This window comes from Ursus americanus, chromosome 16, assembly GCF_024610735.1.
Source record: "Ursus americanus isolate L20-20 chromosome 16, mUrsAme1.1.p, whole genome shotgun sequence".
NCBI classification, from domain to species: Eukaryota; Metazoa; Chordata; class Mammalia; order Carnivora; family Ursidae; genus Ursus; species Ursus americanus.
Window position 1 is genome coordinate 2,675,925 of NC_142142.1, and position 24,900 is coordinate 2,700,824.

The 24,900-nt window shown below is 47.7% G+C and overlaps 2 protein-coding genes across 2 annotated transcripts in view; both read right to left on the reverse strand.

The window, feature by feature from the left end:
• Nucleotides 1-18,675, reverse strand: part of PPFIBP2 (PPFIB scaffold protein 2) — a 166,985-nt gene extending 148,310 nt beyond the window's left edge. The window contains exon 1 of the mRNA XM_087868064.1: nucleotides 18,548-18,675. The gene's annotated coding sequence lies outside the window, so the exon portion shown is untranslated. The remainder of the gene's footprint in view (nucleotides 1-18,547) is intronic.
• OLFML1 (olfactomedin like 1) lies at nucleotides 13-21,596 on the reverse strand. Its single transcript, XM_045783058.2, has 3 exons — nucleotides 20,945-21,596; nucleotides 18,548-18,836; nucleotides 13-1,831 (listed from the first exon to the last, which is right to left on the reverse strand). Exons 1-3 carry the CDS (start codon nucleotides 21,068-21,070, stop codon nucleotides 1,041-1,043), a joined length of 1,206 nt encoding a protein of 401 aa, XP_045639014.1. The 5' UTR covers nucleotides 21,071-21,596; the 3' UTR covers nucleotides 13-1,040.
• Between the last annotated feature and the right edge of the window lie 3,304 nt (nucleotides 21,597-24,900).

Below are 24,900 nucleotides of genomic sequence, written 5' to 3' on the forward strand. Positions count from 1 at the left end.
CACGTACGCAAATTTAACCTGATGAGGCTTATTTGCTTAGTGTCGGTTTTATTGTGTTTCCAGCAGAGAGAGAGACACAGGGGAAGGTAAGACAAGATGAGGCTACAGGTGGGGTCCTCACCCTTAGGCTGTAGGCTGGTTTTCTGGAGGAAGTAGCTTTTGAAGGGCTTACGGGAAGGTCTTGTGCAAGCATGAAAACTGGCCGCAGGGGGCAGACCGTGATTTTTTAGGATGAGATGCTGAATGCATTGCTTATAAAAGGCTGGGTGAACAAACATGTATTTGATGCTCCCTTGGGGCAATGGAAAGACTATGGGATTTGCAGTATTTTCTAGCCCTGTTTTCATTTTGAGGCTGTGTTCCTCTGAATGGTTCACCTAAACTTCTCTCATCTCTAAAATGGCAATCATATAGACGTCTTCTGCATGTCTCACGGGGTGGCATGAAAATTAAATGATGTACATGAGGGTACACACTTTGTAACTGGCAAGTGGCATTTAAATGTGAGTGGTTTGACTTTCCTCTTGTATCTCCTCAGCTTGGTGAAGGGGCAGAGTTGGCAGAAATAGAGATTAAACATGAATAAGAAATGATACTTTCGCTGGGTGGTGAAAAATGGAAGAATACCAATAGGCATTTATGAAAGAGAAAAGAGCGTCAGGAAAGGCCAGGACAGGAGCCAGGAGTATTAGGAGGTGGGCTACGTTTCTAACTGTAGGCGGGGATGGGGTGGTGGGGAAGGGGGTGGTGGGGGTAAAGGAAAGGCTGGACATAAACTGAATCAGCATGTGGAAGGCCTTGAGAGCCAGGAGGTTTGGATGGGCGACGGAAGTTGAACATTTCCAAATGACAGACTCTCATCGAGGCTCTTGGAAGATAACTCAGGCCATACCATCCAGGGAAGGATGCAAATGCAAGCCCACTTCTAGCCTCTGTCCCTGTATGGGAACAGAGGGATTTGTATTGCAAAGGGCCTGCGGCCTCCATGTCCCAGAGAACAGTGTCCACAGCCTTAGTGCTCTCCCCCTTGCTGGGCTGCATTACTCCAGAGGCCGCTTTCTCTTTGTCTGGAGTTTGTAAATGATCTGGTTTCCATCATTCCAGGCATAGAGCTGCTTATCTCTGGGGTTGTAATGGATCATGGAATGACTTCTCGGCCGCCTGGGGAAGAACAGTTTGGGCAGGTCGTCCTCACTGATAGCGCCCAATGGATCATAGACACAGGTGATGCGGTGAGGACCGTGGCCGCCGGAACTATAGACCACATAGAGAACCCCACACAAAAGGAAGGAGGCTTCGGCATCTTGGCTCCTGCATGGAGTGTCCCACGAGTGTTCCACTCCCAGGGTGCCAGGTTCAATTTTTGTGAGAACCAAATGGCCATAGACGCCTGGCCCTGAGTGGATGGCCCAGAGCCCATGCTCATCCACAGCCAGGTCAATGTATGTTGACGCGGAGTGCTGGTAGACCAGCGCTCGGCCTGCCCCTCCTGGGAGCAGCATCCGATCTTCCACCGTCCTCTTCTGCAGATTATATTTGATGATCTCATTGAGAGTCCCTTGGTTGTGAAAAAACAGAAAACCTTCGTGGATCACTTGGCCTGTTCCCTGCCAGGAATGTGTTAGGGTTAGCTTCCGCGGGGCTGGCTTGGTGCTATCTTCCATGAATGCCCGCAGGTTTGCAAATTCCCAGACAGTTTTGTTTCTGGATCCAATTAAGAAATAAACCTTTTGGGGATTGCTGACAGCATCTTTCATCCAAGAGCCATGTGTGTCCACAGTCTTCTTCACTATTTTCAGAGACTTTACGCCCATCAGCATGTTGTCACAGCCTGGCCAAACAGGAGAAAAAGGAGAGGTGCTTTATAGACATGACATGTCTGCTTGTCTCACAGATTACTTTTGCATTTTCTGTTTACTGAAGCACAGCTGGCACACAATGTTACATTAGTTTCACGTGTACAACACAGTGATTCAACTTCTATGTTAAGCTTGCTCACAAGGGTAGCTACCCTCGGTCCCCCTACAACGCTATGACAATGCCATTGACAATATTCCCCATACTGTGCCTCTTATCCATGTTTATTCCTTTTGTAACGGGAAGCTTGTACCTCCCACTCGCCTTCACCCATTTTGCTCCCCCAAACAATGACTAGTTTGTTCTTTGTATTTATGGGTCTGCTTCTGCCTTTTTTTTTTTTTAATTCCACAGATAAGCGAAACCATACGGCACCTTCCTCTAGCTTATTTCACTTAGCATCATACGCTCTGGGTCTCTCCATGTTGTCACAAACGGCAAGGCTGCATTCCTTACGGCAGAGTGACATCCACAGGCACCGCATCTTCTTTACCCGCTCCTCTACTGACGACACTGCAGTTGCTTCTGTGTTTTGGCTGCCGTAAATAACGTGCAATGAACAGAGGGACGCACGTACCATTTCAAACTTAGTGTTTTTGTTTTCTCTGGAGTAAATACCCAGTAGTGGAATTACTGGAGCCTCGGGTAGTTCTATTTTTGATTTTTTGAGGAACCTCCTTACTGTTTTCCACAGTGGCTACAACAATTTACATTCCCACTCATAGTAGAGGGGGTTTCCTGTTTACTCCGCATCCTTGCCAACACTTGTTACTTCTTTCTTTGTGATACCAGCCATTCTGACAGGGAAGAGGTGATAGCTCGTTGTGGGTTTGACCTGCATTTCCCTGATAAGTGATGTTGAGCATCTTTTCATGTGTCTGTTCTCAGATTACTGTTTTCCTTCAGGGTCTAGAATAAAGTTATCGCACATAGATCAATCACAACTTACGGTATGATTTAAAGAATCAAAGCATTAAATGAATAAAGGGGTTTCTGTTAAGGGAACTGCTGTCCAATTATTAGAGTCAACGTTTTATTCAAGTCAGGATATAAACAGCTATTTGCTGGGTCAGAGACCCTGTTCACCTTCTTGGGGTTGACACAGGGAGAATCACTTAGGGGTGAAGCTGCCTGATTCAATTCCATTTGCCAAGATTTTGCCAGGTATCTTACTGTGGACTTTGCTTACAATGCTCCCAGAACCATGCCAAGTAAGTATTGAGGATAAAAAATATAATATCAACCCTAACCTTGAGGAGATCACCTTCTAGTGAAGGATTCTGGCCCTTAATCCTATTAGAATATTATAAGAACTCCACCGATCCATTCATTTATGTGTTCACAAATGCCTGCTTGTAGTCAGCAGACACCGGACACCTACAAAAGGCGAGATACTCAGCTAGGTGCTATGAGCTGGGGGCAGTTTCCGAGGTGCAATGATAATCTAGGAATGGTTCTTGCTTTATAGGTACCTGCCTCACTACAATGGAAAGCTTAAAGTGGATTTTTTACAAAAGGACAGAGAATGGTGATGTCATTTGAAGAAAGGGATAATCTACATTTGAATTGACCCTTAATGGGTACCATTCTGAGATGGTTGGGAATAACATTCTTCACGATTCAAAAACCCACATTCGTGACTTCGGTTAGTAAAGCAGTGCAGAATTTAAACCAATATAAACTAAATATTTGCTGTTGCCTCAAGCTAGAGGCAGAAAACAAAGCAGTGGGTTGGAACCAGCTCTGTGCCTGCAGCGTTGAGGGTGGGGTTAAGGAATATGGATTTTATTCGATAGGCAGGGAGGGAGCTACTGAAGTTTGTGAGCACGAGTGAATCCTGGTCAAGAGTAATGAAGCGGGCAGTTGTGTGAATGGTGGGTACGTGGGAGGGAAACCAATTAGGAGAGAATTTCCATAATCCAAACAGGATCATCAGAGTCTAAAATAGGTAGAGGAAGATGAAGTGGGGAAAAAAAGGGGGGGGGGCTTTACACTTCTCCAGCTCCTCTGTCTGCATGCAAAGCCCTCCCTTTGCATCTCATGCTATCAACTCCTTCTAGTCTAAATCACTGAGAGCTCGCTGCGACACTACCCCATATGCATCCAGAGAACCTCTTCAACTCCATAGCACCGTGCTTTCAACCTCCTCTAGCAACCCCCCACACCATGCCTGTACTCTGGACCCCCTCCCCCCATCCCCTGGAACTGTTCCCTAATAGAAATGTGAAACTCTACTACCCCACCCTCTGCAATAATTCCTTACCCTTCCATTTCTCACTTCTTTGTTCTCACGGACTCTGCTCTTCCATTTCCTCGTGCCCTCCAGTCCCTTGACCTCTGTTTTCTCCCAGGCTCTGTCAGCTTCCTTTCCTATCCAGCTGACACCACTGTAATACCTCTCTCACCAGCACCCTCACCCACCAGGCCCTCCTTATTCCACAACACCCACTCTACAAAAATCCCTGTCCTGGATGAGTTCAAACATCTGGCTCTGTCCCAGAGTTGTGAGTGGTGGAGAAAATCTCACAAACGTGCCACTACACGTAAGGGCTCTCCAACCTCAGCTGAGCCCTAAGCACCATACTGCTCTCTCCATGGTGAGCCCCTATCTTCCACAGCAGGTATCTCCAATCTGCCCCACACCCCATACACACACGTTACCCCTTCAGTCCCTTCGCTAACAGCAGATTAACTCCTTTGAAAAAATAAATACCAATAGCCATGAAGTCCCTCCACTTTCTGTCCCTCACTATAAACTTTTCTTAAGGTGTTCCTACCCTGGCTACCCTCCCACATATCTTGGAGGAGGCCACATCATTCCTCCAGTCCAAGACTAATATATTCACTTGTGCTCTGATCTCACCCTTTCCTGGCTTCTTGACTCCCTAGATGAATTGCCACCTTTCTGTTATCTCTAATTTCTCCTTTGCTGCTGGTTCCTTAGCTTGTAAACACGTTGCCTAGATTCAAAAACAATTCTCCTTCGAGTAGGCACCACTCTCTACTTTCTGCACTCCTTCTATTATTTTATAGTTTCTCCTCCAGAATAGTCTATGCTCTCTGGGTCAACTTCTTCACCTCCCATCTTTCACTTCACAATAACTTCACAGAAATTGCATCACTGCATCACCAGGGACTTCCTAACTGAAAACTCAGACCTTTATGTTCATATCTTACTTCATCTTCCCACAGCATGACAGTATTGATGAATTCCCCTTTCCTGAAGATTTCGTTTCCCTTGATCTTTGGGTCACTACTGTCTCTGTGAGTGCCTTCTACTCGTTTCTTCTCTGCTTATGGCAGAGACAGTGTCTGTGTTCACCAAATGCTATTCCATTTTCCTCTTCCCTACTTATATATTCGCAGCTTTCTTTGTAGTTAGGCTGCACCCACTGACCTGTCTTCTGTCCAATGGCATGTGGACAGAAGTGGTGGAAGCCATTTCCACCTGACCCTTAAACACGCTATCTTCCAGATGACCTTGGTGTCTTGGAATTCTTGTGGTGTCCAAGTTAAAGAGGGATACGGGCCAGGATGAAATTAGTTCTACTGGTCATTTCAGGAAAGGTGGGTCATCAGTTCTAATGGTGAACTTCTGGGAACTGCCCCGATACACAGTCTGTTGTGAGGTGAGCAGTGTCATGGAGGTGGGGAGGGGTGGCTTACTAGAAGCATGAGGAATCCCCTGGGTATCCCTCAAATCCTGCCGAGGTCTGTATGGGTCTCTCATTGACTGCTGGAGTGTGTGGTGGTGGGATGCCAGGTGTAGAACACTCCAGGAGCACTGGGCTCTCTGGGGGTCTCCCTCAAGTCTTTGCAAAGGCTTTGGTATCAGAAGCTGGATGGGCCAGTGGGTCGTCATTTTCTTCTCAATAAATGCCTGGGTTCTTCAGGCCAACTGGGGGCTCTCTAGAGTCAGAGGACATGAAACAGGATGAAGGGAGAGAAACTGGACATGAGGAGGAGAGGTACACAGTCAGAGACGTCCAGAGGTTCTGAGGTAAACAAGCCTTGCAGCAAACTGCTTGTTACTGCCGGCTGTTTGGAGAGCAATTCTACCACAGTCCTTTAATCAATTCATCATCCACTGTTATCATGCCTTCTCTTCTCTCCTTAAGCCTGAATGAAGATCTTGCCTCTTATTTCACTGAGGAAATCGAAGCAAGCCGAGAAGTGCATCATCTCCTGCCCGCGTTCCTGCAGTACTTTTCTGCAGGGCGGCCACACTTCCATCCTTGACTCCCGTGCTGCATTCCCCACAGCAGCCAAAGGGATCTTTTAAGAATGTCAGTCAGATCATGTCGCATGTCTGCTCAAAACTCACCAGTGACTTCCCATCTCACTCAGAGGAGAGTTCAAGTCTTTACCTTCCAGGCCATGTGCGCTGCCCCCGCACTGTCTCTCTGGCCTCCTCTCTACTCCCACCTGCTGCATTTCATTCGGTCACACTGGCCTTCCCGCTATTCCTTACACTGTGCCAAGCACACTCCTGCCTCAGGACTTTGTCACTTTTTTGATCCCTCTGCTTGGGAACCACCTTTCCAAGACAGGTAACATGGCTTCCTCCCTCACTTCCATGAAGGCCTGTTCTCAGATATTCCCTCATCATTGAGGCCTTTTCTGACCACCCTGTAAAAAATGGCAGCCCTCTTCTCCAGCTCGCCATAACCCCCTTACCCTAGTTCATTTTTCTCCATAGTGCTTATTATCTCCTCTCTGACATATTATAAATGCATCTGTTAAAATATTTACTGCTTGATTTCCCTCAATGGAATGTAAATGTCACGAAAGCATGAATTTTTCTTATCTGTTTCATTCACTGCTGTGTGTCTTGTCCCTAAGATAGCAAATGGCACATATTAGGCCAGTATTTACTAAATGAATGAATGAATGAGTTTCCTCACCATCGAATCTCACAACCAATTGTATCTGAACCCATGTTCTCTGCCTTCCCTCCTGCTCCCCTTATTTTTGCAGTGGATCTCATCCCCTCTAAACCTATTCAAGGACTTAGCCTCAATAGTCTCTCCTGCCCTCCTAGACCATTCCCCTTGGTAAACAAACAAAACTTTCTACTGTGGCCCCATTTTTCACTTCTATTTTCTATATAATCCACTTTCTCTTCTCCTCTATTGAGGAGTTTCCTCATCTCCAATTACGCCTTAAGCTGCTCTCATCGGGCCCCAGGCCTCGGCTGGTCTAAACTCCCCTGCCCACTCCACAGAAGCAGTTCTTGTCAAGGTCACCAACAACGTCCAGTGGCCAAATCCAAGCGTCAACTTTCAGTCTTACATCCTAACCAACTTCTCAGCAGAATTTAATTACTCAATCACTACTTCCCCTTTAAACTCTTTTCTCCCGATTCTGGAACACCCCTCCTCTTGTTTGTCCTCCCATCTTTCTGGATTTTTTTCTTGGTATGCACTGCGGGCTCTTTTTCCTCTTCCACTCAAGGAGTAAGTGCTTTGTCCTCACATCTCCTCTCTGCCGCCTCATTCCATCTATGGCTCTGCATACATGTAAATCCTAACTAATGAGGAATTCTGAATTTGCCTCTGGAATGACATCCTATCTGGATTTCGACTTAGTCCAAATTCACTTATCCAACTGCCCGCTCAGGGTCCCTACTTAGATCTCTTCAAACTTAACCCGTCCAAGCAGAATTCTTCCAATGCAGAAACTCTCTTTCTCCCTACTCTTCCCATTCCAAGCAAAAACCACCAACCACATTTCTTACCTAGAAGTCACTTTTTTTTTAAGATCTTATTTTATTTATTTATTTGAGAGAGAGGGAGAGTACACAGGGAGAAGGAGGGGGAGAAGTAGCCTCCCAACTGAGCAGAGAGCCCGATGTAGGACTCGATCCCAGGACCCTGAGATCGTGACCTGAGCTGAAGGCAGACACTTAACCGACTGAGCCACCCTGGCGTCCCCTAGGAGTCATTCTTAACCTCGTTCTCTCCATCTCCCCACCACCTACAAGTTCTGATATTAAAACTAACCTTTAAATTATGTTATACTTAGTTAAGATGCTCAAATATGTTTCTCTCCTCCTCTTCCCACCACTCATCCCTGTGCTCCCTGAATCCTGCCCTCTTGCCTACACCACTACAGTGGTCTCCAATTTGTCTCCCCGATTTTATTCTTGCTTACCTAAAATATACTCTCCACAAAGCAGGAGAATTAATCTTTTTAAAAACATACATTGTGGGGCTGACCTGCTAAAACCATTCTCCTCCTATTCTTGGAATAAAATCCTAACCTCTTATCTTGCCCTTAAGTACCTACACCATATGGCACCTGCCTGTCTACGGGACTTTATCCTCCACTCTTCTCCCCCTTCTCACTGGTAGTGATCACACCGGCTTTCTTGCTATTCCGGGAGCATGTCAAGTTCGTTTCTGCCTCGTGGCTCTTGCATTTGTAAGTCTTTCCGCCTTGGGTACTCTTTTCCCTGATCTTCCCACAGTCTGCTCCTCTCATCCCTCAAATCTCAGTTTCAATATCATCTCCCTGAGGGGCTTCCGGGGACTACGGCATCTAAATTTAAAATTGTCTACTGCAACATCTTTCTTATTTCCTTGAGATCGCTTGTCATATTCCATAATTCTGTCATCTGTTTTATTTACTAGCTTATTGTCCTTCTCTCCCACTCAACTATAAGCCCACAAAAGCCAGGCTTTTGTCTTCATGGTGACTATTGTACCCGACTGCCTGAGTGCTTTGTGGGTTCAATAAATATCTATTGAATTAATGAAGAAAACAGCTTCATTCAAACAGATGTTTTCCTACAGCCTCCTGAGTGCTGTGTGTCTGGAGTTCCAAACACAGGCCTGTCTTAAGTAAACAATTTGTAAAGTACTTTAAAGCTTTTAAGATGCTTTCAAATCCATTATTTCATTTAAAAATCTGACCCAAGGTTCTCGTCAAAGAACCTATGGCAGAAGTAGGCAGAAGATGCAGGAATGAGGGTTTAAGCCTGCAACTGCTCACCGATGTCTTTAATGGGGAAGAGGAGGGGTCCATGGGCCACTGGGGAAGCTCAGAAACTGTTTCCAATTGAAGAACAAGCACAAAGCCTTGAAAAATTCATAAACATCTGCAAATACATACAAATACGCTTGGCACAGTGAGAAGTGCTTTATTTACGTCAACTTGCAGTAAGTGCTTATAATACGCCTAAGTGGTCAATATTTTAATCTCCATTTTCCAAATGGAAAGAAAAGGCCTGGACAAGTTCCTTGGAAAGTCACCCGGCCATGGGTCCTCTGAGCTCACTGGGAACCCGGAGGCAGGGTGAACCTGCAGCCAGCCCCCAGGGACAGGCCCATCCCTCCAGGAGGACGGTTAGCAGGCTTCCAGCCCAGCTACAGAGGGGGACTGTGTCTAAGAACAAGGCACATTCAATGTCTCACAAGTGAGAAAATGTTCACTTAATATACAGCAGAAACTAAAACAACCATTCTCCTTTCTCCTTCTACTCCTCCTGCTACATGCAGAATCCTTAGAGAAATAGCAAAACAAGAAGAGTGTTGATAGATAGTTTTGATTAGGGAGAGAGTTCTGAGAATACAGAACACAGAATTTCCCCTTGTGCTATCCTTCCCTTGAAGAGGAAGCCCGGGACTGGGAGTCCGAGGCCTGAATGGTCTGAACCCAGTCTCTGGTGTCTCCCTACAAGTCCCTTGGTCGATCTGCCCTTAGCCCTGAAATGAGGGGTTTAGGCTGGTTCTTCTCTAGAGTTTCTTCAGGGCTGAGAGTCTATAATTTTATAAATTCCTCTTTTGGAATCTGGAGAAAATATACTTCTAGTGTTTGAGTAAAAGGGTAAGAGAGAACTAACTCCCTGCTGTGCTGCTCTTGAGAGAGAGATAATTAGCAGGAGAAAAAGGTTGGGGAAGGAAATAAATTTTAAAAACGTTTAAGTTCAGTCAAGATGCAAATTATTTAACGGAGACAATGGCAAACAAAGTTCCACCTGCAAACCAGAGAATGCAAATCTCTGGTTTTCCCTCAGGCACAGTTGCAGAGAAGCAATTAGGAGAGGATTTGGCCCAAGGCCTCACAGGGACTTCATATACAAATATCACTTATTTGAATTTTTAAAATACTTTTCCCTTATTTAAGGGCAACACTCTCCAGACCTGGTGAGACCTGTCCCTCTACAGGGGAGTGACTCAACTCCCCTCTAGTTATGTTTTAGAAACATCGGTCCGGGTGTTGGTGGGCAACGGACTGGGGGTTGAGGTGGGAGAGACGGGGCACAGGGAAACAGGTAGAGAGTCTCTAAGTACAATCCAGATCAGAGATATCCAAATAATGGAAACGACATGGAAAAATGAGTATGGATTCGAGAAATACTCAGGAAAAGAGGTCAGGTCTTAGTAACTGGTTAGATGGAGGGAGCCCTCAAAGATGGGGGTGATGGAATGCATGAGATAGCAATAGAGACCGAGCCCAGGTTTGCTTGGGGAAAAGAGGTACAGATTCATTAAAAAAAAAAAAAAAAAAGAATTCCTATAAAATCATGAGTATTTTGACTGCTTCTTGAAATTCTGTGCTCTAAAACTTGACTTTTTCAACTACCTGGAATGTATTCATGTTAATAAACTTTAGTCAACCTATCAAGTGACAGGTACAATGTTAGGCTCTGGAATGACAAAGATGGCAGCTCTCAGATGAGCAATTAATAATAAAAGCTCCGTGCTAATACAATGAACTTGGCAGTGCAGACCTAATTTGTTGTAGAAATTAGGGCTGTTTCGTGCTTTCTGCCCACAGAAGAAGTTTCAAATATCTCAGCATGGCACTCAAGGTCCTTCATCTGACCTCCTCCTGGCACGTGCACCCCCCCCGGGGGGGGGGCTGGCCACTCGTCACCTTGCCCCGACCTCTTACAAGTTTTAGAACTTGCCCATAGTTTTCCTTAGCTCACATTCACTAACTTGGGATACATCTACTCGTCCTTCAAAACACTGTTCTCCGGCCTGCAGAGCCATCGGTGCTCCTTCCCGTGTGTGCAAAGCACTGCATGCTGGTCTCTTCCAGAGCAGTTACTGTGCTGAATCAGATTTGCTTACTCACTCTGTTTGCTTCCAAGCACGGCAGACGGGCTGGGTCTTATTTATATTTTTATCCAGAGTGCCCGGGACGCATGACGTGTATCCTTCCTATCTAATCTCTTATTGTTGACTGTCCACAAACTCAAGAATCAATTTGATTCGGAGAACGCAGTATCAGTGTTCAAACTTCTATCCCAGCTCGCGCTCTGCCAACTTAGAAATCAGACAGATTTAAATAGCAAGAGGTAGGCACGCCGGGGTGGCTCAGTCGGTTAAGCGTCTGCCTTCAGCTCCGGTCATGACCCCAGGGTCCTGGGATTGAGCCCCACATCGGGATCCCTTCTCAGCGGGGAGTCTGCTTCTCCCTCTCCCATTTCCCCCGCTTTGTTCCCTCTCTTGCTGTCTCTCTCTCTGTCAAAAAAAAAAGAAAATCTTAATAGCAAGAGGTAGGTACAGACGTTAGCAGGTGCTGTTCCACACTCTTGAGTGCCTGGGAAGATGCATGGCAGGAGAGCAGGAAGGCTGGCTTGTGTGAAATGGTACTCAGTGAGCCACAGAAGGATTCGACTTTGCAGGATGGGGAGTCCAGGCTTTCAAAGGGCCCAGAACGCAGTAAGTGCGCTATATGTTGGTTTTGGTGAGTCATATGGAAGTCTTTAGTAGATCTACCTTAGAGGGTTTTCTAGGTTCCCAGCACTGAATTCAAAGTCTTCCATGGTCCCCACGTTGGTGCCCTGACAGCTTCCCTTTGTCAGTGATTAGCAGCAGCTTGTGAGAAGGTAAACAGATTTGATCCGAGGCTCGTTGCTTGCATAGCTCTGTTCTCAACATCAAGTCGAGAGCTTCACAGGAACGCACGTGGGAGAGGTGTGAGCCGGGCGGACTCCAACCGCGGGCTGCCTGTAGCTGGAACCCGACGCGGCCAACCTCCTTCGGATGTTTCCTTCGGGCACTGGCCAGCTGCCAGAACCCCCACACCTTAGCTGATTTTCTTCCACGGGATTTATCATCCTCTCTCTGACATATTTTAAATTTATCTGTTAACCTATTTGTTTGATTCCCCACAATAGAATGTAAACCCTACAAGGGCAGGGCTTTGTCTAATCTGTTGTTTTTACTGCTGTGTGTCCTGCCCTAAGACAGCATCTGGCACATATCGCAATTTTTCTATATTAATTATGAACGCGGTAAAGATCGATAGATGTAACTTACATCAAGAAAAATTCCTTGGGGTCCTGAATAATTTCTAGAAATGTAAAGGGTTCTTGAAACTGGAAGCTTGAGAATGCTGCCCTGGAGGACCCGGGCCGGTCAACACTCATGGGAAGTGAGGCATTAAAGTGGACAGTCCTCTGAGGAACATCTGACCAAACAGCTCCATTTTGAATCAATTATCTGACTGTTGCAACATTTCAGCATTCCAAGGTTATAATTATGAACTTTTTGCCTGTATTTATTTTTCATTTAAAAACAGAGCTGGTTTGTGTGGGGTGTTTCGTTTTTGTTTTGTTGTTGTGGTTTTTGCATAGTGTTTTTTGTTTGCTTTCTTCCTGTAGTAATATTCTTACCAAGCTAAAAGAGACAGAAACGTTCTCAATTTCTAGGTGTGGTACTGCCATTCTCCCATTTGCCTGGTTAGAAAACAGAGTCATTTTGACATCGCGCCACAGATTCTTCCCGTGAGATAGATCTCACTTCATCCTGTTCTCACCATCCTGTCTCAGTCTAGGACCTGCTCTCCTGAACTTGAGCTTTGCAGCAGCCTCAAAACCATCAGTCACACTACGGCCCAATTTACTACTTCCATACAGAAATTTGCCTACGTAAAATCTGATCTTGTGTAATGCCTGTTTCCAGGAGCATCAGGACCAAAAGCCTTATGAGATGCTGTCAAAGGTCCTAGTGGAAGCGTGGGCTCTAGAGCTAGACCTGGAACTTGCTTTGGCCGAAAGAATTCAGTACAAGGGACCAGACCTGAGTGTGCTTGTGCTTTCTCTCTCAGAGGTCTGCCTCCATCATGGGAACAAGCCCGGGTTCGCCTCCTGAAGGAGTAGGGACCATGTGGAGGAGATACAAGCCATCCCAGCTGAGACCATTCCCAACCAGCCATCCCTTGGGCAATGTGCCTCTGGGGAACCAGCCAAGAGCAGCCAAGTCTGGCCCAGAAGTGCCCTGCTGCCCTGCAGACTCCTGGGAAATAATCAATGATTATGGTTTTAACCCACGAAGTTACAGAGGGGTTTGCTAGGCTGCATTATTATGGCAACAGAAAACTGAGCCAAGTGGGGTGAGGTCACGGTGAGCAGAAATGGAGGCTGCCATGCACCTGCTGTGTCTGGGGCGGGGCAGCACGCTCCTGAACCGAGCAGGACAGTGGGAGACAGACAGGGCTGCATGAAACACTCCACACCCGTTTCTTCATCGGACAAGAAGTCGTAATGGTATCTGCCTGGCAGGGCTGTTGTGGGCTGGGGACAACATAACAGACAGAAGGGCTTAATGCAATCTTGGGCAAATAGCTGCCTCTACTTTCTAACGAACTGTTCCTCAAGGGCAGAAAATACTGAGGTCTACTCTGTTCCAGGCACCGTGAGAGATTTGGAGAAGACAGCATGAATAACGCAGGGGCGTGTGACCTGTATTTTATGCTTTCAGAATAGCACGTTGGACACGGCATAGAGCAGCGGGGAGACGGGGACAGGCAGCAGTGACACAAGAGGCTGAGAAACACTCAAAGTTCGTGTGTTCAGCTGTTGGTGTGTTATCTCCCTTTACACAGAAGTAAATCGAGTAATGATAGTGCAGATGATAGTCACCGTTTTTATTTAATCAGCAGGTGTTACTTTCGTGGAGAAAGACAAAATATTTCAAGAAAGCTAGGTCGGGGGGCGCCTAGGTGGCTCAGCGGGTCAGCCGGTTAAGCATCTGCCTTTGGCTCGGGTCATGATCCCAGGACCCTGGGATCAAGCCTGGCATCATTGGGCTCTCTGCTCAGCAGGGAGCCTGCTTCTCCCTCCCCCTCTGCCTGCCGCTCTGCCTACTTGTGCTCTCTCTCTGTGAAATAAATAAATAAAACCTTTCTAAGAAAATAAAAAAATAATACTGTGTTGTGAGTAGGAATCATCATCACCCAGTGACCAAGAGGACGGCCGCAGTCCTCAGACGAGTCCCACCAGGAGATCGCAGACAGCTGGGCCTCCTGGCTGCGGGCACCGAGGCTCGGCACAGACGGCTCCCACCCCGCGAGCCCCGGTGAGCCGCCTGGAGAGGGCCCGCCTGGCCCCCACGCGCCCTCGGCGCGCAGCCACCCTCCCCGCTGCCGGTCAGCTCTGGGCACTGCGGTCAGGAGGACGGTCCCCGGCCTCCCTCGGAGCCCGGCCACACCGTGCTTGCCACTCCGCAGCGCAGCAGCCGGACGGGAGCGGCGGCCTGTGCAGGAGGCCCGCCCCGGCTTGCGTCCCAGCTCTGGCTCCATGCGCCCCGAGACCTGGGGCAGATGGCTCAGGCTCCCAGCGCGCCGCCGTCCTCACGTCGAAGATGCGGGACAACCGCAGTGCGCGCGCGGGGTGCGGTGCGACCCGGCCGCCGCGGCCCAAGCGGAGAAACACTTAAAGACGACTGCGGACGTAATAAGCGCTCAGTGATTATTCGCTACTGTGGGTCGCCTCACTTCACTCCCCGCGGGCTGAAATCCCGGCCTGGCGCAGCGGAGGAGCCAGCTCCCGGCCCGCTCTTCCATCCGCTCTCCGCGCCCGAACAGGAGCGCCACGAGGCCTCTGGGCGCCCACAGAAGCAGCCTCTCCTCTCCTCTCCATTTAATCTGCTCTTTTCCATTATGAAAACTCGGCTTGGGGGTTACTTTTACCACAGCCCCTCCCCCCCCACCTGCACAGCAGCCCTGACCTTCCCTCGGTGCTTAATGCCGGCGCCCCTGCTCCTGCGAGAGCGCTCATCGCCCTGGCTGCGACCCTGGCTTCGTCTAGACGGCCGCCCACTCCGGCACAAGGATGTTTCCCTGTTCCATATTCCGTCTCTAGTGCCTGGCACAACGCCAACATATATCTGGAATTCAGGGGATATTCGTTGGCTCGGTGAGCAAATGAATGAGTCAGAGAGAAGGAATGCGGGTTCACTCTACCTGGAGCCAAGTCGTCAGCTAAAACAACTTTGGGACCTTCTATTCGCATCCGCAGCGATGGGACTGGAGCTGTCCTTCTAGACTGCGGGCCTTCCACGTAAGTAAGTAAACAGAAGTGCTGTGCAGGTAGGCCTTTCTGGACCCAGCGCACTGACCTATGGGACTCTGCAGGAGACAGGGCGGGCTGAGCTCTGCACACACCTCGGCGTTGCTGGCCCCACAATGCAGCAACTTCTGGGTAGAGAATGCATGGACACACAGGTGCACACGGCGCACACACGTGCACACGGTGCGCACACACTCACTCTCTCTCTCTTCTGCACTTACACTTATGTGGACACTCTCAATCCCCTCCTTTGCGGAAAATACACTATTGCAAAGGAGAGCTATACATCTCTTCATGTTTCGCACCGCTGGTCACAAACTAGTGGCTCTTGGGAGTTGACTCCCAGAGCTGTTTTATTTGGCTTCCCGTCGGCTTATTGTCTTTCATTTTGTGTTGCTTTTAATGGCTTCGAGTATGGGGCAGGCACATTTATAACAACTGAATGGATCCCATAGGCATTTAAGTATATGCAGCAACCGACTTTCTTTTTGAAACCTGATCTAACAGAAGATAGAAGTTATTGAATTCACGAGACACAGGGTTACTTGAGGTCACGTATGTGCACCCTTGCAATAAAAGGAGCTGGGATGAAACAGGAAATAAAATTTGCGCTAATGGCTTGTTTTGACTGCCTTGAGAATTTTTCTTCACAAGCTATTTACAGGTAGAAAGAGGTTAATACTCTTATCCACGCAAGAACACAGCCTGTGGAATCTGTGGAAAAACTGTTGGATAAACTCTCAGTCTGGGTGTCTGAGGCAGCGTGCTTTGGCATAAGTGGCCAAGGGCAATGCAAAATTTCTTTTTACTAATAACCGAGCGCCAAAGATTCAGAATGACTTTTAAATATAAGTCAGGTTGTGTAGCAGTACCGTTCACTCACTGCATTCTAAATTTTGTGTGCGTGTGTGTATGTGTGTGTGTGTGAAAGAGATGGGGAGTGAGGGAGAGAGGAGAGGAGGAGAGTGTGTGTGTAAGAGTTCAAAAGATTTAAGAATTTGACCTAACCCCAGAACAACCCTGGGATCGCAGCCCTCATGTGAATGTCATTTGGGGATTGTCTCTAAATAAAGGCTAAAGACTTGAGAACAGCTCTGTAGGAAACGGCTTCATCACAGAGCAGTTCTATCTTACTTATCATCCCCAGTATCTGACCCTTCCTAGTTGACTGAGAAATATTCCAGGAGTAAATGCAAACCATCTTCTTCTTCTTCTTTTTTTTTTAAGTAGGCTCCATGCTGAGTGTGGAGCACAATGTGGGGCCCAATGTGGGCTCATGACTCTGAGATCAAGAACTGAGCTGAGATCAGGAGTCGGACGCTTAACCAACTGAGCCACACAGGCACCCCAAATGCAAACCATTTAGTGATGTCAGAATTTTCTGGAAGTCTCCTGAGAAAAGATCAAATCTCCCAAGGAAGTTGCACCATTCTCTCCCTTCAGGGTTTCTAAAGAAACTCTTTGCAAGACGGCATGTATGTGTGAAGGAAACCCTGTGATGTGACAACCCCTCCCTGGCCCGTAATCCCAAGGTGTTTGCCCACACAAGGGGGCTGACTTGAGTCTTAAGGATTTTAGCAGGAACTATGTAGCTGGCTCAGTCCCTGCTGGCCAAGGATGGACTACACGAGGATCGGAGCCTTGTAGGAAGAAGGTGGGTACCAGCGGGGCCTAGCAGACGAGAGCATGAGGTGGGCAGAGTTCCAAGATTCCCTCCCCTGCTGTACATGCCCCAATAACCCCTCCTCTTGAGGGTGAGCAACACCTGCGACTATGACAGGCTAGCATTCGGGATTTGGTGACACCGTAAGACAGAGATGAAGGGATTCTGCAGATATAATGAAGGTCCCAAGCAGCTGATTTTGAGCTAATCCACAAGAAAGTTATTATGGGTGGGCCTGACTTACGAGATACAAATTCTTAAGAGGGACTGGGTACTTCCTGAAGACACTCACTCTCCTTCTGGCCCTGAAGAAGCAGCAGCCACGCTGTGAACTGCCAGTGTAGATGGGCAGGCTCTAGAAGCTGAGGGTCTCGGTCTAACAGCCGTGAGAAAGTGAATTCTGCCAACCCGAGCTCTGGATGAGAATGGAGCCCTGCTAATGCCTTGACTGTACCTTCCTGAGACCTTGAATGAAGGGTCCAGTTAAGCTGTGCCTGGACTCCTGACCCACAGATACTCTGAGATAATGAATATGCATTGGTTTAAGCTGCCAAATCTGGAGTCGTTTGTTACTCGGCATTAGAAAACTAAGATAGATGTAATTACTAACAGAAATGGCAAAGAAGAAAAAGTAGGGGATGGTCCCAGTATACAAAATGCAGAGAAGTCTGCCCTTGAGCAGAGAGCCTCTGAAAATAATAGACGAATACTACTCACACGGTTGTGGCTGTTTACAGGCTTGTCTTCCCCTACACTAAATTCTGAGGGGCTCTGCCATCAGTATCTCTTCTATAGACAATCTTTATAGCCTCCTCCCTGGGCTGTGCTGACCCAGATGCTGTGAATACAGAAATGAAGATGCCCGTATGTCCACGGTCTGGTCGAGGAGTAAATACACACAGATACACGTGGTTGAGGGTAGTGACGCTGCCTTGGAGGATTTGATGAGATGCTCCAGGAGCACTAGAAGCCAATCTGCCTGGCAGGAGGGATTCACTGAGAATTCACAGCATTTTTGAGTCAAAAAGGGGGAGTGAGAAAAAAACATATATATATATATATATACACATACATATATAATTTTTTAAAATTGCAACTGCACGTGGGTAAATTATTGGAGAAGAACAGCTGCAAATCAACTTGGGTTACTTCATAAAGGACCTTTCCCATATAAAAGGCCAAGAGATTTGAATGGAATTTTTGCTGTTGATAATTGATGGGGAACAGAAAAAGAAATTCTACACAGAGGAGTACTAGGATGAATTTTGTGTTGTGCGGAGGTCTGTGTGAGAGCAGACAGCAGGCAAGAACAGAGGCGAGAGGAGCAGTAAGAAAGCCAGCGCGGGGTGCAGACACGATGTGCTCACCCCTCTATCCCCACCAACCTTCCACCCTCTCTGGAAGGATCTGGGACCACACGCCTCTTCCAAACCAAGGTCTATCTGGAGATGCCCTTCCTGGGCTGATCTCTGACACCCTGACACTGAAGCTCTGACCTTCCATGGGGCCTTCAGGAACTCTCTGTGAAATGAAAAGCTGCCCTCTGAGAATCTCTTTTCCTTCAGACACCTATTCCCTGCTAAGGTTTCTCTCCCAGCACCTGCACCCAAAACCACACACCTGGTTCTTACTCTCCTGCTTGGCCAGACCCCTATCTGTGCAGTATCTGTGTCTCTGAGCTGGAGTCCCTAGAAGAGCCGTCAGAGACACCGTTCTCTTACTTGCATTCAGCAGGGTCCGGATCTTCTTCTCTTCTTCCGCCTCTTGGATGAGCTTTTCTGCCAGGGTCTTGTCCTCTGATTCCACGCACACGTCAGCTTCTCGCAGGTACTCCAGGTAGTCGATCTCCCGTTGCGCACGTTCGACTCTCAGGGCCAGGTTCGTCACTGCGCTCTTATACTCACTGGTGTAGGTCTGGCATCTTCCCAGCAGAGCGGTTATGTTCTTCGAGAACTCTCGGAAGTCTTGAATGTATGCTCTCGTGGCTTGGGTACATTTTTCCAGTCCTTGCTTCGGTCAGAAAATAAATGCTCAAATTACTGCTTGTTATTTAAATTAGCCAAGGAATATAAATAGCCATCATTCACTGAAAAAGATTTTTAAAACACAAATCATTGTAAGGGGGGAAAATAAAAATCACCTGTAATCCTTTCGTTCAAAGTACCGGTGATTTGTTTGTGTATCAGTTTTTAAAAGTTTTCCCATGCATTTCATTATACATATATAAATATATATTTTAAAATGTGATTTTACTAGAATGTATGTTTTGTAACATACTTTCACTTGCTAATGTACAATAGATAGCTATATGATAATTTTAATGATACAGAATTCCATTGCATTGAGGTCCTATTATTTATTCTATTAGACTCTTTTTGATGGACATTTATGGATTTTTCAACAATGCTGAAAAAAAATCTTTATATTTACATCTTCATGTACTTATCTGGTTATTATCTTAGGGGAGATTTCCAGAAGTAAGGTCCTTCCTGAGCACCTGGCATAGGGCCTACCACATAGTACTTAACTAGTATTTACTGAAAGGAAGAATAAGATGAACGAAGACTGGAAACGGGGTGGCTGGGTCAAAGAGAATGTACACTTAAAGCTCATTTGGCAGGCTATCAAAATGCTCTCCATAAAAGTTATAAAAACTGAGACTCCAAACAGCTGTACGTAAGGCTGTTCACTCTGAAGGAGAAGAGAGAGGGAGAGGTAGAAAGAGAGAAAGAGAGAGGGAAAGAGAGAGAGAGAAACTCCCTAAATCGATCCTCTTATTTCTTTCGTACCCCTCAGACACAAATCCCTCAGGGTGCGTATCAGTTTGTAAGTGTCACACTGGCCGTCAGTGACTGCCCTCGGGGACTTGACTTCTCCAGGTCCTGCCCAGGATGGGGAGATCTATACAAACTATACCCCTATCTTTTTCAAATCCACATTCATAGCCATCCAAGCATTTGTCTGTACTTTATACCCTTGTCTGCAGATCCATTTTTTGGGTACTGAGGAAAACCTGCAGGGATCTGGCGGCGCTAATCCCAGAGTAAGTCGGTGCTGAATGCAGAGGGACCATGGTTGAGCGTAATTCTGGCGCTTTCAAGGAGGCACACTGGGGAGGAGCTGTCTGGGAGACAACAAGTGAGACAGCCTCCCCTGCTCCCAGGCCTCGGCTGGTTAGCTGGACAACCTTAGGAAATGCGTTGAGCCTGCACTTCGGAGTTATTTTACTTAACTAGATGATGAACTAATTTGGACTTCAAAATTTTTCAGAAAATATAGAGAATAAATATTGGAGATAAGAGTGTCTTTGGGGAAAAAAGTGTCTTTGGAAGAAGATAAATAACTCATCAAAATTTAACTTGTATAAAAGCAAGGCAATTAGGTATGAAATAATCGCCAGGAGTATGTCAAGGACTTGGGCAGAGGGTCACATTTGTCCCTAAGCACCTGTCTGTGCGGCAAAAATATTGGGTTGTTACACATTTTAATGAAGGAGCAGCTGCGGCGCCTGGAGAAGGGACCCCAGCACTTTCTCTCTGACATAGCTGAAACCTGCCCATTTCTAACCCCAAGTGCGGCACGGCAAAGAAGCCAAGACGCCGCTCCTTGGTACAACACCCTGACTTGATGTGGCCTCATGTTTATCACACAGAGACGAAAAGCAAAGCAAAAACCTGCTACCTACCATCCGGATACAGTAAAACAGGAAAAAACAAGTGACTCCAAATTTTCAATTTTTATATTTTAAAAGTTGAACTGTTGAATAATAACAACATTTTGGACATTTGCCACCAGGCCAGGTAACATCCTAGGTATGGATTTATGTATTAAGTCTTCAAAATAGCCATAGGAAGTCAATTCTATTATCATCCCATTTTACATGAAAAAAATCACTGGATCAGAGCAGGAAGTGAAGTCCCGCTCCAGGCTGGGGAGTGGTACAGCCTGGACTCTGGAGTGGGTGCTCTGAACCACGAGACTATGAAAACTCGCACGTGCGATGCTGGCAACGTATTTAGCATTCACTACGTGGGGAGCGTGCATCTCAGTAGACAGGGAAGCTGGGCTAAGATAAGGTGACTTCCGGGAGGCTGCAGCCCGGATCAGACGCCACCTACCTCCAAGACTTGAAAGCGCTGGTAGATGTAGTGCACCATGCCCGGGTCCTGGGCACACCGGGGTGGGGGCAGAAGAGCCGCCAGGAGCAGAACCAGGACAGCAGCAGCTCGCCGAAGGGCCGTCATTGTCCTGAACACTGCCCAGGGGTGGAATCTCCAATGCTGTGCTCTCTAAGAAAACCTAAGGGTCCAGGTGGTGGTCTCTGGCTTTCTAGCCCCTGCTGCGAAAATCCTCTAAAAACAGCCAGAGAGCCAAGCCTGCTTGTTATTCCACCAGATGCGTGATCTCACTTTGCAAGCCGGTGATCAAGTCCAGCTGTTGGCAAGCCCGTCCCTGGAGGCCTTGCAGGTCGACTTGGGGTAGAGAGCTCCTTGGGTCCATCTGTTACCATCACCCTTCGCACACACTGATCCTGTCCAGGCTAGTGGCTGCACCCTCTTGCAGGCCTGGGTGGACGCGCATTGGGGTGGGGGTGAGGGTGGGGAGGGCTTCCTCCCTTTCCTTGGCTCTTCGCGTTTTACTTCTGTTTTCGTCCTCCCTAGTGGACTCTGCAGTCCAATCACAGGCCTGACCCAACACAAACCACCCCCAACTTCCCCGTGTTGGAATCTCAGTTTAGTTTCTGGCAAAAATTCCCAGGATCCTTTTCCCAGAAGTCCTGTTGGGAGACCCCACCCCTCCTCCAGACTCTTTGCATTCCTGCAGCTCTTAAAGGCACAGCAAGGAAAAAAAATTAAAGCTTGGTGACACCCCTGTCTCTGAAGAGCCAGTGCACAGGCTGACTGCCCTTTGGGGAGAATGGTACAAGGAGCCACAGGCCCGGCTGCCCCGGGGCTGATAGCTGAAAAATCAGCGGATTGAGCTCAGAAGAACTGTATTACGGGGCAAGACAGTAGCTACCTATACAGCGATGCTTCCAGAGCCAAGCCATCAGGACATGGAACGCCTTTTGTAAGGAAGTCTTGAGCTTTCTCAGAAGCAGAATCCTCTTCCTGTAGCTACAGGCCAGCAATTCATAGGACGCAATGCCTGCAGGCCCTGGTCCAGTCCAAGATGCATCATATCCCTAGGGCAAAGTGGTAAAATCTTCCTTTTTTTTTTTTTTTTTTTGGCCTTTGCTGTCCAGGCCTTTAATGATCTCAATCTCTCCTTCCATGGGTGGGTCCAGAATACCCACAGCTCTTTATCAATCATCTACCAAAGTGGGGAAGGTTGGGGCGTCTATGAGACGTGGGAAGAACTCTGGCCAGGAGTCAGAAGATCTGGATTTGCATTTGGTCCCTGCAAAAGACACTAAAAGACGGAATTTTCCAGGGTGCATTTGCAAGCCCCTGTCTCCATTAGACAGATGTTCCTCTCTGTTTTCCACATGACCTTGGCCCCTAACTGTTCCTCCCCCGCCCCTTGCTAAGGTTGCAAACAATGCCTCCTCATCCCAAAGGTTAATTCCACCTATTTCCAATAACCATCCTTGAACCATTCCCCCAACAAGAGGTGAACTTCGTCTGACTCCTCCTCTTAAATTCTCAGAAACAATACTGCCTGGCCCAGCCTCCTTCTCCAAGTGACAATGCTTGTTTTGGAAACGTCTTGCACCCGGCATCTTGGAACAACTCTTACGCTGAAGGAGCTCTGGTAGATTTTATTCGTGGAATGCCTCAAGTCCTAATGCTGAGACTGTGAACTCAGATGGATAAGGTCCAACAGAGGGAAAACTCTGATGGTATTACAACTGACTTTTGTAGGCTGGTGTTGTGGGAAATCGTTTCCTCGGTTTTCTGTAGCATGCTTACATTATTTTCACAATGAAGTACACATTCAAGACTAAAGAGGTCTACGGAATTACGGCGAGTAGGTGAGAAGGCAGTGGGAGACCATGGCTGTAGCATGGCTGTGCCCAGCGTGGCTGTTGGCCTGATGTCTCCACAGTGGGCTCCAAAGAGCTTGGCCTGAGCCCTGCAGTCCCGCCTGGCAGGCACTTACTTGCCCACCCCCGATTTAAGCCCACACCAATCTCTCTTCAGTCACTAGCTTCATAGGCACAAGACTGGCCCGTCCACACTAATTGCCCATCTCCGGTCTTAGCTGGAGAGCTTTACTCTTAGGATCCCAGAGACAGCAAAGCCCATGGCTGGCTCCCTGGGCCCATTGGGATTGATGAGCCATGGGGCAGACCCTGAGCGGAAACCCTCGTGTTCTTGTGACCAGAGGTTTCATAAAGAAAGATTAAACTGCCTTTGGAGATAATCACAGATAATCACAGATTTGACTTCGGCCATCCTCACTTAGAGCAGGCCTTACTCGATGGAAAGAAAAAATGGCTTGGTGCACCTTAGCCTACAATTGGAATAAAATCATCTGCTTGGCTCTTTCGTCTTCCTTACATTTAATCTCTGGCCTGATCGCTGCCATAAGCTCACTATGAGGACAGTGACCAAGCACAGTGACAGCCTGCTTTTCTCCTCTGCAAGTGTCTGACCCTTGTGCTTTTCTGCCCCTGTATCCTGAGAGAGGAAACTTAAGCTCTTGACAGGCACCACTGTGTCCTCAGTGTGGCTGGATCTAGGTCACTAGTCTTGATCTGTAGGTCCCCATCCTGAGTTGACAGCCCTAGATGACCAGTCAGAACCAGACCAGTCAGTGCCCAGCCCAGTCCCTCCGCTGAGGCTGATCTCATCCAGCTTCCCAGCTCCTCTTGGAATTCTTTGCCACTTTCATCACAGGTGGCCCTTGTGCGGCTGTGCCTCTGTATGTCACGACTCCCTGATTTCTAGAGACTCCTCTGCTCCCTCTATCCTCCATGTCACAGAGAAGTGCTCGCCACCTCGGGGACTCTGCCTCCCGGAGGAGGAAGAACTAACTAGACAGAATACCCTCTGGTACTAGAATTCAGTATTTAGATCGGACCAAGATGCTTCCCGTGTTTTCCTTCTCCTTTCCTTTCCCCCATATTTTCCCCTTTGTATTTTATTCCCCACTCTGGCCCCCACCCCCACCCGCTCTTTGCCTCAACAACATCCTCCAACCTTCCAGCCTTTTAGAAGTAATTGCATTGTTTCCTGCCTGAGGGGTCGGAGCAGCCCTCTAATTCCCTGTCCATGTCTCTTCACGTAAAGCACTGGCTGATTTTATGCCAACAGGAAAGAGCTTTAAAACGTGACCTCGGCCAACCCCTCTTGCTTCAGCTCTTACCATCCCCCACATTCAACCTCCAAACCGCCACATCTAAGTGTCCCCAGACTCCCTCTGAAGTTTAACATCGTGGCATCTTCGCTTAGCCTAGAACGTTTCTCCCTTTTGTAACCAGTGGACTCTTACTTACCCTACAAGTCTCCCTACCACCTCCTCACCCACATTCCTGGCAGAATAATCCCCTCTTCCATCTGTCTCCATAACATGTTGAAGACCGAATCTTGGAAATTTGAGGGGAAGGCTCCCCTGGACATTGGTGCTCTCTGATGGAGGGGTGTGGGCTGGCTGCCTCTGAGGCAGAGCTGCGGAAGGAGGAGGAGAAGAAATACAGACCTTTCGTGGGCTGAACTGCGTCCATCTGCAAAATTCTGATTTTGAAGTCCTAACCCACAGCACCTCAGAATGTGACTGTATTTGGAGATAAGGCCTTTAAAAAGGAAATTAAGGTACAACGAGGCCATTAGAGTGGGCCCTAATCTAATCTGACTGGTGACCTTATAAAAGGAGGAAATTTGGGTACACAGAGACACCCCAGGGGTGCAGTGTGCGCCGAGCAAGCGCCGTGTGAGGGCACAGGAGGAAGGAGACATCTGCGAGCCAAGGAAAGACTCCTCAGAGGAAACTGAACTTGTTGACACCTTGATCTTTGAACTCTGGCCCCTAGTTCTGAGAAATAAATTCCTGCTGTTATGGCAGCCCAACAACCTAAGATAAGCCCCCGCTGAGTTGCAGAAGGGGGCAACATGGCGACGAAACGGAAAGA